Genomic DNA, 18,138 nt, shown 5'->3' on the forward strand with positions numbered 1-18,138 from the left:
TCCTCACCTGGCACGGAGAACCTTACATAGAAGGAACCATTGCCACACAACAGAGACAAACTGACATTCAAGCATCTAAAATTAAAACATCTTTCAGACCTATACAATCCACAATTATTTTCAGTTTAAAATATAGCATGGGATCCATTAGAATTTAGAAGTTGATTTTGTAAGGTCTTTATGCAAATTTTATGCTTACAAAATTTTAAGTATATCAAGGACAAGATCAAACTTTTTACATGCATGTCATTTGGTGTAAACCACGCTAATTATTTTTTCTATTCAACCTACTACAGATTAAAATCCTCTAACCCGAAATGCCATTGGATATACAACCTTTTCAAAATGAAAGAGAATAAACATAGCAGTAGCAATAGGATCCTGAATACAGTCTGAATGATGAAATTGTCATTGTTTTAAATAACTCACCATCAGGTAGAAGATACCTCTAATTCTTACAATTTTTTAGTCATTCACTGGTGGATAACAATAAAGTAAATTCATAATTGAACTGGAGCCGCAATTCCAGACACTTCAGAAGAAATTTAAAAATAAAGTTGTTAAAAAATCATCACAGAAGGGAATAATATAAATGAAGATACTTAAAGAACTGGCACTGCTCCCTATGCAGCTGCCTTGCCAAAGAGAAGCTTGCGAATCTGCGAGGAAGAGAAAGCCATAAACTGAATTAACTGTTGAAAATATGGAAATTCTGCCCTTTAAATTAAACTCTATAGATGTTATGACAGAAAACAGGGAAAATAAATCTTACTATATTAGGATTTTTATACCACTCAAATACTCTAAGAACACAATAACAATGTTGAATGTTATTAAGCATGTGATAAATATATTAACAAAAGGGTTTTAAATCATATACCTCTGGAAGCTTCTGCCTGAATACAACATCCAATCTGGCATCAAGTGTGTTCTCGCAAACAATTTTACCGTCTTTTGATGCTAAAACTATACCTCCAGCACTGTGAATGGATACAAGAAATTGTTAGTGCCTTCAGTGACAACTGCAAGTACAAAAAGCATTAAAAATTGGTAGAAAAGCAGTCCTCGTCACCATGTACAAAAACAAAATTCACGATAATTGAAAGATTACCAAGAACTGCCAATTCCATCAGGTCTTGGTTCAGGTGGAAGATAAGTTTGTTCATCAATGATTATCTGAGGTGCGTGTACTTTTGCTTTTTCTGCATATTCCTCCTTTGCCTCTTCCAGAATAGATTCTACTAACCACCTGTCAGCCTTTCTGCAACGCAGCTGTAATGCTGGTTCCTTCAATCTCAGCAGACCCTGAATCAATTGATTTGGATATTTTTAGTTACCATCAGAAACGGCACAATTTCCTAATTGAATGAATCAGTGCCTATCCGCCATATTATTTTGTACCTGCACAATCAGATCTTTTAGAAGCCTTTTATAGAAATCATGGTCCTGACTAACAGCCAGAATTTCATTTCCTGCGGATTCCTTCATTGACCCAACCAAGTCATCTTGGGCTTGCAGCACTTTGATGCGTGATGCATTCAGCTGCATTGAATATTCACTGCAAAATATTATATATCAGTATGTTTTTAATATAAAGCATTATAGTATAAGCTGAAATATTATGGAATTATAAATGGATATTTTTCATGACAAAACAGCCTCTTGAATAAATAGGTAGATATGATGTCTGGCAAACAGCAATAATTTGAATTCAATGATCTTGGTATAGACCCATGTTCAACAAAAGAAATAATCCTAAGCATGTACACTTAAAGAATGAAAGGATGCATAGATGTAGCTTATATAACACATGAATCAACGTTAGAATTTATGTAGAATCTTAAAATATCATCACCTGAACCTTCCATTTGACACAAGTTTCGTGGTTGTATTTCTTACCGAAATGAACTCCAATAATCCACTGTCAGGTGAGCAAGCTGTGCTCTGGTCATACAACTTTTGGGTTCCAGATCATAGTTTTAAAAACCAGCCAGGTCGAACCAGAAATTGGACAAACCGGATGGTTAGTTGCCTGAGATATCAAACCAGCCCAATAAATCTGATTCGCTGGCCGGTCAGGACAGTTTGGTACCTAACTGGTCCTGACCAGCTGAGTCCTTAAAAGCTGGCTGGTTATGAAGCCACATGCCTGGGCGTATTGATGGGACCTGCAGGTGGTTTTTTGCAAACCATGGGCAGGTTTGTTGGTTTTTCAAGAGCAATAGATACAAGCACAAATTTCTGAAACTGATAATTACTTCTAATGATATTATCTTTGGCACTTCCAGTTTATCATTAAGCAATTACACTTCAGAAATTCAACCATAAAATGCATTAGGACAGAGAGAACACAATAGAACAATGATGCACAAAGACAAGAAAATTTACCCTGGAAAAGCCCTCTTAAAGGGAAAAACCCAGCAACCTTTTCTTAGAGTAATTGTCCAATTCAACAACAGATACAATCTGATTTTTCCAGTCAAATAAAGTCAAACTGCCTTGCAAACAAGCCCAGCTCAAACCTGGTCAAACTGAGAAATTTCGGCCTCCTGTACCTTCCTCAGAATTCAGACTGCTGCCCAGAAAGATACACAGAAAACTTTGGTCTGCTCCCACAGATAAAAAGTCAAACCGAGATGAAAAATAGCTTGGTCAACACTGGACTGATCTGGTCAACTTCAATCTCCTTTTCTTTCTCTCCTTCGCATAGATGAACAAAAGAATATGTTTGTGTGTGATCCGAATTGGTGCCTTGAGTCAGAGGACAAGTAGCCTTTATATAGTCATCTCATGAGCCCGAATAGGTGTGTCTTTTGGAGTTGGCCGACTTCTTGGAGGGCCGACTTGACTTTTATGGAGACAAATAATTTAAATTTCAAAAAAAAAATCCCTCTTTTGAAGCCAACTTGAAATACAATTCATATTTATTATTTCTTTTGATTTTAGAGGGCTACCATAGCTACAAAATTCAACACCCCTCTTAGCTAGGGAGGTATTCATAATAACTTCTTCAGATGATCTCAGTGTTGAAAAGAATCTCTATCCCAAGAAAAAGGTTGAAAGAACTTGCTATGTTGATGAATCCATCCACCTCATGTTCTATTACAAAACCATGTGCAGAGCATCTTGCATCAACATCATGCTCGACAAGTCATCACTTGGAACCTGGTCAACACCTATGACCTATGGTGAAACCTTGGCCTATTACCATTCTGCATCCCAATTGAATAGTAACATACCTTCCTAATGCTAAAGTCACTCAATATACCCACTAGCCAAGTACCTCTTTGCAATCTATGGGAGCACTCTGGGCCTTGATGCTATCTGGAGTCTGGACCATTCTCTCTAGCCACATTACATGGCCCCTAGGGTCAATATCTTTGACCTGTCAATATCCTGACCTAGGGAGAATGTCTGCCCCTTGTTGCTACAACATCAACACTCCCTCTGACAGAGCGAAGCATTCTCAACCAGTGTTGTTAAAATCGCGATAAAATCGCGATTTTATCGGAAAAGCGCGATTTTTTCATTTACCCGATTCAAATCGCGATTTTTATGCATAAAAATCGCCACTTTTTTTATAACGATTTTTATCGAAAAAATCGCGAGTTTTTGAAAATATCGCGATTTTTTCGTCGGGGCAGCGGGCTTTTTATATGCAAAATCGATTTTTTTTATGTCATTTTGCTGTTTGCGCGCGGAGGAGGAGGAGAAGAGGTGAGGGAGAGGAGCTGAAGGGTTTCCGTCGGATTTGGGAGCGAATCGAAGCGTTTTTAAGAGGAATCCAAGCCTAGATCACCAATTTGTCCATAAAAGAGGTATGTAGATTAATTTTTTTTGGTTTTGCTTCTATAAAAACTTTGGTTTTCATTGTTTTTAAAGAATTTTTTGAAATTTTTCATTGATTTGGGATGGGTAATTTGTTATGACTATGAGAACCAATTTGTTATTTTTATTTTCTCATTTTTTTTAAACATTGTTTTTTTTTTTTGAATTTTCATTGTTTTTTGGCATTTGGTTGGGTAACTTGGGTTTAGAAATTGGGATTTTGGAAATAATTAGCTTGTAATTTTGCAAATGCTAAATTGTAATTTGTATTATCATTTATGTAATCCTAAATTCCTATTTCCTAATCCTTATTTTTCCATAGGTTTGCAAATTCAAAATTCAAAAACAAACATGCCAAGGAAATTGGATCCTTTCTGGGAATATGGTGACCCTAAAACTCCGAATGATAGACAAAACTTGTATCGCAAGTTGTGTGGAAAGGAAATATTCGGGGGGGTGTACAGGTTGAAGTTCCACCTTGCACAAATCCCTGGACGTGATGTGGGGCCCTGTCTAAAGACAAATGCTGAAATTATCCAAAAAGCCATGAGAGCATTGGGAGAATTAGAGCACACTAGAGACGCCAAAGAAGAACTCAAAAGGCAACTAAAAAGGTCAGCTGAAGGAAGTGGGCCAAGTGGCACAGGTTCTACTGCAGCGTCAGTCAATCCGGTAGCTGCATCATCATATTTTGTTCCTCGAACCACACCTGGTTCACAACCAACTATTGGTTCAATGCTAAAAAGAACTGAAAAAGAAAAAGCTGACAAGTTGATGACAAAATTTCTCCTCTGGAGTGATATTCCTTTCAGCATTATAAGGAATAATCCATTTTTCCAACCTACTGTTGATGCTATTGCCAGTGTTGGCCCGGGGTACAAACTCCCTTCTCTTCATGATTTCAGAGGCCGGCTTCTTCAAGATGAAAAGCGTGACTGCACCCAAAGATTGGAGGATTTTAGGGCATCATGGGCACAAACAGGATGCACTGTTATGTCAGATGGTTGGACTGACCAAAAGGGGAGAACCCTTATAAACTTCTTGGTTAGTTGTCCCAAGGGGACTATGTTTATCAAATCTGTTGATGCAACTCATCAAATCAAAGATGCAAGAACTTTATGTGATTTGCTGGATGTGTTTATTTTGGAGGTGGGTGCAGAAAATGTTGTCCAAGTCATAACGGACAATGCTGCAAATTATGTTGCTGCTGGTAGAATGCTTATGGACAGGCATCCTGCTTTATTTTGGACACCTTGTGCTGCCCATTGTATTGATTTGATGTTAGAGGACATTGGGAAAATTCCCTTTGTCAAAGAGGTTGTTGACTCATCAAAAAGCATCACAAAATTTATTTACAATCACACATCTGTGCTTAGCTTGATGAGAAGATTCACCAACAACAAAGAGTTGGTGCGCCCCGCCATTACACGGTTTGCGACGAGTTTCATATCTCTTCAATCCCTCTTGAATTCTATGTGGGATTTGAAGAGAATGTTTCTTTCAGAGGAGTGGCGTGCTTCGTCAATGAGCCGCAAACCAGAAGCAGAGGCCGTCTGCAGACTAGTTTCATACCAGGAAGACTTCTGGGCGGGAGTGCAGGAGGTGTGCGCTGTTACAGAACCTTTGGTAAAGGTTCTTCGGTTGGTTGATGGTGAGAAGCCCGCAATGGGCTATTTGTATGAAGCCATGGACAGGGCCAAAGAAGCCATTCGGTCCTACTATGATGACAAGGGAGATGATGGGTTCCAGAGACAACTCCTTCTATGGAACGTCATTGATGAGCGATGGAACAACACACTCCATCGTCCAATTCATGCTGCGGGGCTTTTCCTGAACCCTGCATTTTCTTATGCATGTGGGTTTAATTTTGATGTTGAGGTCGTGGAAGGATTATTAACCTGTGTCCAGAAGATGGTGAGATCTTCAGAAGAACGTATGGAGATCTCTAGACAAATTGAGCAATATAAGTTGTCAGGTGGCACATTTGGCTTTGAGATGGCTGTCATTGATAGGACGGTTAAAATGCCAGGTATTTTTTAGTTTGTACTTTGTAACTTTGTTTCAAATTTCATTGTTTCTTCAAATTCCATTTTTTTCTTATGTTTATTTAAAATTTTATTTGTAATTTTGTTGTAGACGCATGGTGGAAGATGTATGGTGGCAGAGTACCCCTTTTGCAAAATCTTGCCGTACGCATCCTCAGCGAAACATGCAGCTCCTCGGGATGTGAGCGCAATTGGAGTGTATTTGAAAAAATACACAACAAGAAGCGCAATAGGTTAACACTTAAACATTTAAAATACTGCAAATTTCCAAATAAATTTTTGAATTCATTAAAGTTTTAAACAATATTTTTTTTATAATATTAATTATTAATTATTAATTTATTATTTCATGAACTTTGTACAAGTTGGAGTCCCATAGACTTAATGACATGGTCTATGTCTACTACAATCTTCGATTGTGGGTGAAACAACTAGAGAAGACACCTGATACGGAAGCCATCTCATTGGATGGGATTGACACCACTGCTGAATGGAGGGTTGAGACCGAGAGGCCTCTCATGGATCCCACTGAGGATTGGTTAGTGCAGGATGAGGGGGAGGAGGAGGGGGAGGAGGAGGAGGAGCAGGAGCAGGAGCAGGAGCAGGAGGAGGAGGAGTTGGAGGAGCAGGAGGAGGAGGTGACACCGCCTACCCGGGCTACCCGGGCTACCACTACCAGAGGACGTGGTCTCCGTCCACCTCGGCCTCCTGTAGCTGCTACTACTAGTTCTTCAGCTTCTAGAGCACGTCAGACTCCACTGCCATTTCCACCACCACAGGCACCAGCTTCTACATCTAGAGGGAAAGAGAAAGTTGTGCCATTTTCTCGCAAGAGGGGCAGAGGAAATCAATAGGATTAGACTTTCATTTTATTGTATATGACATTATGACATGATGAGATACATTATCATATTTTTTGTTGATATTTTGAGGCTGAGTTGGACTTGGGACTCAGGACTTACTATTCAGGACATGATTCAATGTTATGTGTGATTTTAGCGCTAGAAATGATATTAAACATCTTATATATTAGTTTTTTTATCATATTTATGTGTCAATGTATTTATTTTATGTTGTAGATGGTTTAGATATTAAAAAAATTGAAAAAAAATGAATATTTTTGTGCCAAACGATTTTTTCCCGCTTTTTTCCGATTTTTTCCCGATTTTAACGATTTTTTCCGCTTTTTTCCCGGCGCCGATTAAATCCCGATCGCGATGTGTGCAACATTGTTCTCAACTAATCTAAGTTTGTCCCTGAAGTATACAAACTTCACCCTAGGACAGAGGCTTTGTGAGAATGTCAGCATCCTGCTCGTCTGTGGAAATGCAATGGAGCCTCACTACTCCCTTTTGTACCATGTCCCAGATGCAGTCGTACCATGAGCTCGATGTGCTTCAACCTATCATCACAGTTGTCTCTGGCACCTGATCAAAAGATCCTGCGAGTAGCTTCCAAGCCACACTACTTCACAACTCGCCAAACTAGCTGCAATATACTCAACCCCTGCAGTCCAGAGTGTGACAAATGTCTGCTTCCTGCCCAAGTATAATCTAAATTGAATCATCCTAATGTGCTCTTATTGTCTTCAACACTCTTTACCCAATTTGAATCTATATATCCCCGTAACTCTACTTCTCAATTCACATTCAACTGTACCATGCTAGTACCTTAACACAATGTTGTGCCATAGCTACTTTCTAATCACCCTGACTAGGTGCTCCCTTTGACACTGAAACAAATCTTGTTGTGGTAATCCTTGCTTCTCCCACTACCACTTAGCTTCTTTAGATTAATTACCATGGAAGTGGCCATGGACTAGTTGTCCATCATCCCAAATCTTTGAAGGATCATGATAATATGACCACATGATTGCTACCACACTTCTAGTTCCAACCAATATCCTTCATCTTAAACTCAAAGGTCAACTCCCTCTAACACTGAAGCAAGGCTTTCTATGGTAATCTTGACTGCTCCCTCTCACAGAAGCAAATACTTCTACCAACGTCACTTCCTCTGTCACGTGAGTCCTTCTACTTCTGTCAAAAATAAGTCATCTAATAGCAAGATCCACCAGGACTCATCAAATAATCATCAATCTGAGAATACCATGCCTGAGGTTCGTACAAAGCTTTCTTTAGTCTGCAAACATGAGATTCCCTCTCATGTACCTCAAAGCCCTGAGGTAGCTCTATGTACACTTCTTCTTCCTCAATCACTCCATTGAGGAAAGCGGTCTCCACATCCACCTGATGTAATTTCCAACCCATAATAAAAGCAACATAAATAATAGTTCTAACATAAGTGTACCTAACAACTGGAGCAAATGTCTCCACATAGTCCTCTCCCTCTTTCTGGGAGAATCCTCACAAATCTTGCTTTATACTTCTCTTTGTGCCATCTTCTGCATACTTCATCTTGTAGATCCACTTGGAAGTCACCATTGACTTCTCTTTCACATAATTTACTCCATCATGGCATCCTTCAAACTTGTTGGCCTGCTTGCTCTTTCTAAACCAAGAACTCATCAGGCACGATTTTAGATGTCAGTACAATTTCTCACTCTAGCTTGATCCTAGGTGAGTCCTCTTGCCACAAACTTTGCTTTGTTCTTCCTGATGCTTCCATCTATTTCCAGAGCCTTGGTAACCTTCACAATGTACCTACAACCCTCATTAGGAGGCCATGGAAGAATCGATTATAACCTAGCAAAAGAAACGAAGACAAGAGGTTAACTATTAGTAAAATAATAATAATCAAGGAAGAGAGATATAAAGTACTTATCTTTTTAGAATTGTAGGGAATTTGTTGGTTTACCTACTCTTTACCCACCTACCAGAACTAGTTGATCTGGAAATGCATGGCATGTTGTTAGTCAGTTGCTAGAACTTACCTTAGAAACTGCTGATGGGATTGGGATGCTCAACCTTACTCCTCTCTTACTACCGCCTTCACCTAAGAGCATCAAGTATTCATTCTAGAAGAGAAGCTCCCATCATTCATTCGCAATGACCGGGAAAGGAATAACCTCCCGTGCATCTCTATGTAGTCAGCAGGTGATTATGCCCAATGAGCAACAAAAGAGGGAGGCTACTCCCTCTTGATCCTAGCATTCTTGCAGAAATGAAATCCATTTGCGAACTCATCATCCTCATCCTCATCATCAGCATGCTACTTTCCTTTCCTTCTTTGCATGTGCAAGGGTTTCTTCTTTCAGCAGAAACATTGATCTAGGTCTAGCTCTAGGGTTTTATCCACAAACCCTACAACTTTCTCATCCAAACCTTCAAACCCTAGGACTTCTGAATACAAATTTTGTCATGTGCTAATTGGAATTTGTTGCTTTATAGGTGAAGAACACTTTCTCCTTTGATTCCATTTGTAACATCAAGGACCAAGCAATGACACCCTAGTTCTAGCAATGTAACTTAGCCAATACAATCATTAGCAGCATATGCAAGACATCTTAAAACTTCATTTCAAACAATCTCGGCACATTTGGTCCATCCCCCTTTGCAGGCCTTATCTTGCCTTTAGGCCTTACTGAACTTTGAATCATAATCCAAATTTGTGATGATGTCATTACTTCTTGAATTACCAAGATGGCTTATATGCTCTCAATTCTTCTAGGGTTGACAAATAAGATCATCAAATCTGTCATATGCAACTTTTCTTCCTGTAGTCAATATAGATGGTGACAGTTCGTCCAAAACCAAAAGAATGTGCCATGGAGTCTCATGCCTCTGCATATGTGATTGTTAACAAAATGTTGTTATCAGTGAATCAAGGAATGCTCCATCTAGTCCAAGCAAATGTATAATGATCGCTTTTGTAAGGCTTATATTCTGCCTCTTTAACATTCTAAAGAAACAACACCTCCCGTCTTCAATTATGAAAGTGAGATGTCTCCATCATATCAGAAAGCCTCTCTAGGACAACCTTGTAGTTACCACCAAGGCTTCAAGTTGGGGACAATATTGTCTTTCTTGGAGATACTTGCAACCCTCAAAACCTCAACTGTCAACCAAATGAACTCAGTTCCTGTGTAGGTTGAAGAAAATAGATTCTTTCTATTGGCCCCTTCTTCATTGTGGGAGAATGCAAAGTTTTGAAGACTCTTGACTTAGCCATTTCTGAAGTGGTAACTTCAAAAATTATTGACCACTGTACATTATACAAACTGTCCTTATTCCCAAATGCTTACAGGGACTTCACCTCTTGATTAATAAATTCTTCCTTGAGGGCTCTCTGTCTGGATGTGGATAAAATACCTTGTTCAGTTCTGCCAACCTTCCAAGTCTTAGTGAGTACATGTCAAGCAAAACAGTTTTTTCAAATGTACCTTGCTATCCAGTTTTTGTTCAATATATATTCATCTTCAAGGACATGGATATAATAAACCCCTTAAACAGCTTGAGAAAGCTCAGAATATACAAATGGAATTCAGATTTACTGATTCCAAAAGCTTCAAACAAAGAAATTTCAAGTACTAATCAAGGACTTACTCAATTAGAAACAAATTTGCAAGCCTTTGCTTTCAGATATATGAGAAACCTGGTCCAATGATTTGTGTTGTCCATATTTTGACAAAGTCCTTTTTCAGACTTAAGTTTTCTAGGGTCTGAGATCCATGTTCACCTTAGATGAGGCTTTCAGTCTCCTTCTAGGACAACATCCTAGCCGCAGAGCACGTCTGCGGAAGGATGTTTTTAAAACCGGAACCGGTGACCGGACCGGTCCACCTAATGAACCGGTTTACCGACCGGAACCGGTCTAACCGGGACTGGTTTGGTCTAAATGAACCGGTTTTAAAAAAATACATTAAATAATTAATTTTTAATGAAACAAAACTATTTTTAAGATGTAAAACCATGATTCCAAGCCAACAGAGACAAAATATGCAAAGTTTGCTCATTTATATACCATGTAAAGGTGAATATATCAAAATGGCACGGAGTGCAATACATATCATCGACAAAATAGCAAAATACATAAGAAATGAGGCTCTAAATGGCCTACAAAGTCCAAAAACAATGCTGCAAGCTATGAGGCCATTGGCCTACTACAAGTCTATAGTGTACACATGATCAATCATCAAGTTCATCACCACTACTAGACACTGGATCATCATCAGGAGCTACATAAAGATCATCTGGTTCAAAGTCTGAGGATGCCTCAGCCTGATCTGCAACTTCAGTATCAATGCCACCAATGACAATAGAAGTGGACCTAATGGAAGCACGAGTTTATCGACCTGCATGACTAGTGCCTTCCATTGGTTCTTTGCCTTTCCTTGATGCCACCACTGATCTTGGTTCTGATGCCACCACATAATCTGCTTCATCCCCCACTAAAGCCATGTCGATATCAAAATCAGCCTCAAACACAGGTTCTTTAGTCTCCTCCACCCATTCTGATGTTGGATCAATATCGTCCAACACAATGGGATCTAGATCAGGAGTTTTGCTCATCACTTGGAGCTCCGATTGCATTTATTGTTTACCCCCAAACCATGAAATCCTGAAAACCATTAAGTCTGCTGAATTTTTGAGTGAAATCTATAATTCTAGTTTCTCCATATGAAATCCAATGAGGTCGAAACCACTCTCAAACAGCCTGAGTCATTTCATGGTAATGTTAAAAATTTAAGTAAAAGGATGAAAATGAAAATTAAAGGAAATGTCACTTTTACTTTAAGAATTTAACATTACCATTAATTTCCAACATTGTTAGGGTTGAAACACCCTTAGTTTCCCCCCAAAACCCCTAAAACACAGTCAAAAATATGTTTTTTTAACTTTACGGTGGGCGTGCCTAAAACCGGCCGGTTTAGGACAGAACCGGCCGGTTTGTATCCGTCCTAAACCGGCCGGTTTTCACCGGTTAGGGCAAAAAAATGGAGAAATGGGCATTCAAACCGGGTTTTTTGGCTGGTTTAGACCGGCGGGCTTGCTAACCTGAAAACCGGCCGGTTCTGTCCTAAACATGCCGGTTTTCACCGGTTAGAGCAAAAAAATGGAGAAATGGGCATTCAAACCGGGTGTTTTGGCCGGTTTAGACTGGCGGGCTTGCTAACCAGCCAGTTAGACCGGTAACCGGTTTTTAAAAACGGTTTTTAAAACTATGATCCTTCCTTAATGTCCTCGGCCCTTTGTATTCATCACACTGAGACATTTTCAGACCTTTCTGAGCACTGTCTGAAACCTTTTGGTCCACTATTGTCATAGACTTCTAGGACTTCATCTTTGAACAGACTCGGCCCTCTTCCAAATCAAGGATTTGATTATAAAGTAGGTGTCTTCAAGAGTGATCTCCAATGCCTTTCTTAACTAAGCTTTGATACCATGTTGATTTTTCAAGTGCAATAGATACAAGCACAAATTTCTAAAACTAATAATTACTTTCGTTGATATTGATATTACCTTTAGCACTTCCAGTTTATCATTAAGCAATTACACTTCAGAAATTCAACTATAAAATATAGTGGGACAGAGAGATCACAATAGAACAATGATGCACAAAGACACAACAAGATTTACTCTGAAAAGCCCTCCTCTAGGGAAAAACCCAGCAACCTTTTCTTAGAGAAATTGTCCAATTCAATAAGAGATACAATCTGATTTTTGCAGTCAAATAAAGTCAAACCGCCAGCAAACAAGCCCAGGTCAAACCTAGTCAAACTGCCTTTGCTAGTGCCACTGCCTCCCAACCAGATCTAACTCAACCCACCTTCGATGTTCATTGGAAAAAACAGTTTAAAGAAGTTGCTTTTGAATACATTGCAAGATGGTGGTATGATGCAAATGTCCCCTTTAATGCTACCTATTCACCTTATTACCAAGCTATGTGGGATGTTGCTATAGCTACAAGAAAGGGCTTCAAAGGCCCTAGTATGCATGGCTTGAGGGGAGCTCTTTTGCAAAGATAGGTTTTGTCCATTGGACAATATTTGACTAAGTTTAAAGAGTCACGGACCAGCATGTTGTTACATCATGTCAGATGGACGGAATGATGGAAAAAACAGCACCCTCATAAATTTCCTTGTCTCTGGCCCTCAAGGAACCATGTTTTTAAGATCGTTGATGCATCTGATAGTGAGAAAGATGCCAACCTATTAATTGAGATCTGGATGAGATGGTTACCACAATGGGGGAGCAGAATGATGTGCACGTCATCACAAATAATGCCTCAAACTATGTTCTTGGCGGAAAGATGCTATAGTCCAAATATAGGACCATATTTTGGACCCCATGTGCTACACATTGCATAGACCTCATGGTTGAGGACATAGGAAAAGTGGAGTGGGTAAAGAACTCTGTGGAGCGTGCCAAATGTATCACAAAATACATCTACAACCACTCATGGGAAATGAGCCTAATGAGGAAAAACAATGGGGGCAAGGAGCTTGTTAGGCCTTCCATCATGAGATTTACAACTCACTTCCTCACATTGCAATCCCTCACTTCCCAACAAAAAAACTTGCAAAAAATGTTTTCCCATGATGATTAGAATGGATGATGGGCTCATAGAACAAATGGAAAAGACACCAAAAAAAGTTTTTGACACCATGTTTTGGTTAAAAACAACAGAGCTTGTGAAAATTGGTGAGTGTCTTGTTAAGGTGTTGTAGTTGGTGGATTGGGAAAAATTGGCCATGGGCTACATCTACAAGGCTATGGATCAGGCGATGTTGCAAATTTGGTAGCTCAGGGATGAATTTCTCAAAATAGAAAGTCTTGAGTATGACTTTCCAAAAATAGTAAATCGCCTTGCATCAATTGGTAATCAAGTATTGTTGTAGGAAAAACCCTTCTTATCATCAATCAAATCATAATAGTTCAATTTCGACTTAATCATCAATATTCCCATTAAAATTATTATTATGATTCTTATGATACTATTATTATTATAAAAAATAAATTCAAGTCACTCAACCATGGCTCTCAATAATGTTCTCTTACACACTCATTATTGGCATAGCACATTCCTCTTACACTCTCATTAATGCTCTTACACTCTCAGTATGATACATAATGATGTATGGGAAGTAGTTCCAAGACCCAAAGACTAAAGAAAGCTCTCTACGAAATGAATCAAGCCCCAAAAATCTGGTATGCCCGCATTGATAGCTTCAGGATGAAGCTTGGTTTTACCAGAAGCAATATTGATCCAAATCTCTACTTCAAAACTGTCCAAGGTATGCCTTTGATTTTGGTATTATATATTAATGACTTATTCTTGACAGGTGGAGAACCTCTTACCCTCCAATGTAGGAGGTAGTTAGCTTCTGAGTCTAAAAGGAAAGATTTTCATTTGATGCACTACTTTCTAGGACTGTAGGTATGGCAAGAGCCCTAGTGAGATTTTCCTTTCTCAAGGAAAATATGTTGTCAAGCTACTGGAAAGATTTGGTATGATAGAATGTATGTCCATGAACACATCAATGGAAATGAATTTCAAAAAGTTATGTGGTGAAGCTGCAGGACCTAATTTGGCTAATCCTTTTGAGTATTGAGATTGGGGCACTGATGTTCTTAGTGAACACTAAATTGGACATATGTTTTGCAGTTAATACATGCACATGATATTGTTGCAAAGCATGTGCTGAGATACCTACCTGGGACCATCAATCTTGGATTGAGATATACTGCTGGAGATGTGAAACTACATGGGTGCTTTGATGGTGATGGGGTTGGTAACTCTGCTGACAAAAAAAACACATCTGGATGTTGCTTTAGCTTGGGATCTACCATGATATCTTGGATGAGAAGAAAACAGAAGTTTGTAGCCCTTAGCACAGTTGAAGCCGAGTACATTGTTGCTAGCATGGCTAGTTGTGAGGCAGTATGGTTGAGGAAGCTCTTTGGAGAGTTGTTTGAGCATGTGCTAGATATGACAATAATATACTATGACAATAAGAGTGGGATTCGACTTGCAAAAAATCTCGTGTTCCATGACAAGTCCAAGCACATTGAGATCAAATATCACTATATCTGAGATATGGTGCAAAGAGGAGCAGTGAGGCTCCATCATATTGTGACTGATGATCAGATAGTTGACATACTTACCAAGCCTTTGCCGAAAGGGAAGTTCTTGGTATTCAGAGAGTAACTTGGACTAACGGATGTGACCCAATATTCTCTCGATGTCATGCACTATGGCCAAGACTAATAGTCGTAAGCCTAGTGAAGGAAATGATGAGAGAGGCGGTCATGGCTGGTCGAGAACATTGAGCTATGCTCTTCCCCCCTGTTTGAGCTCCCAACTTGGGAATGGAGCCAGTAAAGCGCTTGGGGTTGAGGGAACTCTTGACTGTAGGCTGTGTGTGATCATTGTCATGTTTTGTAATCCCCCCCTACCATCTAGTCTGGGACTTATCAGAGTATACCCTAGTATGCATCCTACCCAGGAGTTGGGCTTGTCAGGATTGCCATCCATCTGACCAATGGATGAGGAGAGACTTGGGTGTGTGTGATCCTTACCTCTGGTAAGTTGGGTATCCCCCCAAGGTCTGTGGATGTAGGTGTTCTACCACTTGATTCTTGAGGGTCAAGGTGGGAAGATCAACAAACAATAGGATAGAGTGTGATCCTTACCTCTCATGGTAAGTGGTATCCTGCCTATTGCCAATCGGACATATATTTAGGGTGGTAGATTAATCTCCCCTATTGTCCATGGATATAGGGTGGTAGCCAGAGCTCCCCTATGATGATTCTTCTTCATTAGAGTGAGACATCATTGTTCCAGATGATACAGAGCAGAGATGAGCAGAGAAAGCAGAGATCTTTTGTTGCAGAAAGAAATTCCTCCCTAGCTGAGAGGGAGTGTTGAAAATTTGGCAGCTCAAGGATGAATTTCTAAAAATAGAAAGTCTAAAAATAGAATTTCTAAAAATAGAAAGTCTCAAGTATGACTTTCCAAAAATAGTAAATCACCTTGCATCAATTGGTAATCAAGTATTGTTGATGGAAAATCCCTTCTGATCATCAATCCTAGTAGTACAATTTCAACTTAGTCATCAATATTTTCATTAATATTATTATTATTATTATGCTTATGATACTATTATATTATTATGAAAAAAATCAAGTCACTCAATCATGGCTCTCAATAATGTTCTTTTACACTCATTATTGGCATGGCATATTCCTCTTACACTTTCATTAATGCTCTTACACTCTCTTACACTCAATAAAAGCTCGTCATAAAAAATTCCTCTGACATACTCTTGCACTCTCATTAAAGCATGTCATTAAAGATTCCTCTTACGCACTCTTTAATGCATATGCTACACTCTCCTTCTTAATGGCATAAGTTACAAAGGCATGTGTACCTCCTTAATGGCATGAGTTACATTTCCTAAATGGGCATGAGTTACACTCCTCAAGGCATATGAGATTCATCCATTGAAGGCATGTGTTGCCTCTCTCCATAATGGCTAAAGTTACTCTTCAAAAATTGCCACATGTTACTCTCTCTCTCTTGGCATGCGAGTTACTCCTCCTTTATGGCATGGATTCGTTGCTCCTCCTGTATATATGTGCCTCATTCTTTCTCCCCTTACTTCTTATGCATTGTGAAAGAAGAATTCGAACTTGACAGAGAGTTAGAGAGAGTTTAAGAATATTGTGAGAGAGAGACTTGGAGAGTAAGAGCAACAGAACTTAGTGAGTCAAAGTTGATTCAGTGCTTAAGTGTTTCAGTGTTGATTCAGTTGAAGGGAAGGTTGATTTAGTGTGTGAATCTACTACTACTGCCAGTGATCTTCATGCTACAACTTGTTCAAATTTGGGTGAAATTACTCATTCTCTTGATCTCTCATTGTACTTTATATCTCTGTTGAACAATTGATTTCTAATAAAAGAAGAATCTGGTTCGGTTTTCCCTTTATGGGTTTTTCCCTAGTCGTTGGACTTAAATTCTGTCTCATTTTGTTCTTGGTTGTCTGCTATTGTGCATTTGATTTGTGTTCTATCTACAATTGTATATCTAATATTGCAGCATAAAGAAGCTTTGTAATAAGTGATTGTTACAGCATAGAACATCATAATTTCAACAGGCAAAGGAGCAAATATGAGTAGCTTACAAGGAAAGAGTAGGAAAATATGGGCCTATTTGGGAAATCATTGATAACAAATGGAACAATCAACTCCATCGCCCTATACATGCAGGCGGGTATTTCCTGAACCCAAAGTATCATTATAAAGCTCAGCTGGGAGAAGATTAGACTGGGAAGGTTAGAGACGAGTTGTACGAGTGCTTGCAGCCCATGGTACTTGAAGAGTCGTCGCAGTTGGAAATACATCGATAGCTCACTACTTTCACTAGTGCCATAGGCACATTTTGCAAAAATCTGGCAAAGATTGCATGAGATGTGGATCAACCATGTAAGCAATTCTCATTTTTAATTAAGTTCAATTGTTTAAAATTCAAACTGTAATTTGTAAATACTTGCTTTTTTAGCCAAAGTTCAAACTTACCATCTAAATTGTTGAACAATGAACTAACTCTAGTCTTTGTCTTTGTAGGACATTGGTGGGAGCCCTTTGGCAGCTAATGTCCTCGATTGCAAAAGTTTGTAGTTAGAGTTCTCAGCAAAACTTCAGTGCCTCTAGGTGTAAACGCAATTGTTCTGTGTTTGAACGAATTCAGACGAAGAAGAAAAATCATTTGGAACAAAAACAGTTAGATGATCTTGTCTTCATGCAGTACAACCTTCGACTAAGTCGCACCTAGTTGTTGAACAAAAGATGATACAGATCCCATTGTGTTGGATGATATTGATCCAACTTCCAAATGGGTGGAGAAGACTCAACCAATTGAGTTTTATCCTAATTTTGATATTTATGCCATGGAGTTGGGCGGTGTTGATCCCAATGCAGATTTGGTAGTTGAACCAGGAGATGAAGGAAGAGAACCACCAAGACTAAGCATGGCACATGGAGAGGGAAGCAGTAGTCGTGCATCTCGGTGAACTCATGCTTTTAGTTCTGCTAGCCTAGTGTTGTTGCTCATGCTACTGCTAGTATTGCTACTGAGGTTGGAGAGGAGTTTGAGTCCTGACTCCTTAGAATCTGAGCTAGATCACGTTTATATAGCTCCTAGTGATGATCCCATGCAATGTTGCACGAAGCGGGGACGAAACGGGGACGTTTTTTGGAAGCGAGGGCACGAAAGCATCATTTTTCAAAAATCTAGGAAGCGAAGCATCTCAAAAGCGTCTACTCTCTATATATATATATATATATATATTTGCATTTATATT

At 39.1% G+C, this 18,138-nt stretch overlaps 1 protein-coding gene across 1 annotated transcript in view; it reads right to left on the reverse strand.

Moving 5' to 3' along the window:
- Positions 1–386: 386 nt before the first annotated feature.
- The window catches only part of LOC149194339 (V-type proton ATPase subunit E-like), a 61,291-nt gene continuing 43,539 nt past the window's right edge, over positions 387–18,138 (reverse strand). Inside the window, exons 3-6 of the mRNA XM_089405069.1 lie at positions 1,402–1,558; positions 1,112–1,305; positions 881–980; positions 387–659 (exon numbers count right to left, since the gene is read on the reverse strand). Coding sequence (XP_089261195.1) covers positions 624–659; positions 881–980; positions 1,112–1,305; positions 1,402–1,558 — 487 coding nt within the window. The 3' untranslated portion in view covers positions 387–623. The remainder of the gene's footprint in view (positions 660–880; positions 981–1,111; positions 1,306–1,401; positions 1,559–18,138) is intronic.

Source organism: Pinus tabuliformis, chromosome 2_2 (assembly GCF_031772625.1).
Source record: "Pinus tabuliformis cultivar Carrire ecotype Pingquan chromosome 2_2, CPIR1, whole genome shotgun sequence".
NCBI classification, from domain to species: domain Eukaryota; kingdom Viridiplantae; phylum Streptophyta; class Pinopsida; order Pinales; family Pinaceae; genus Pinus; species Pinus tabuliformis.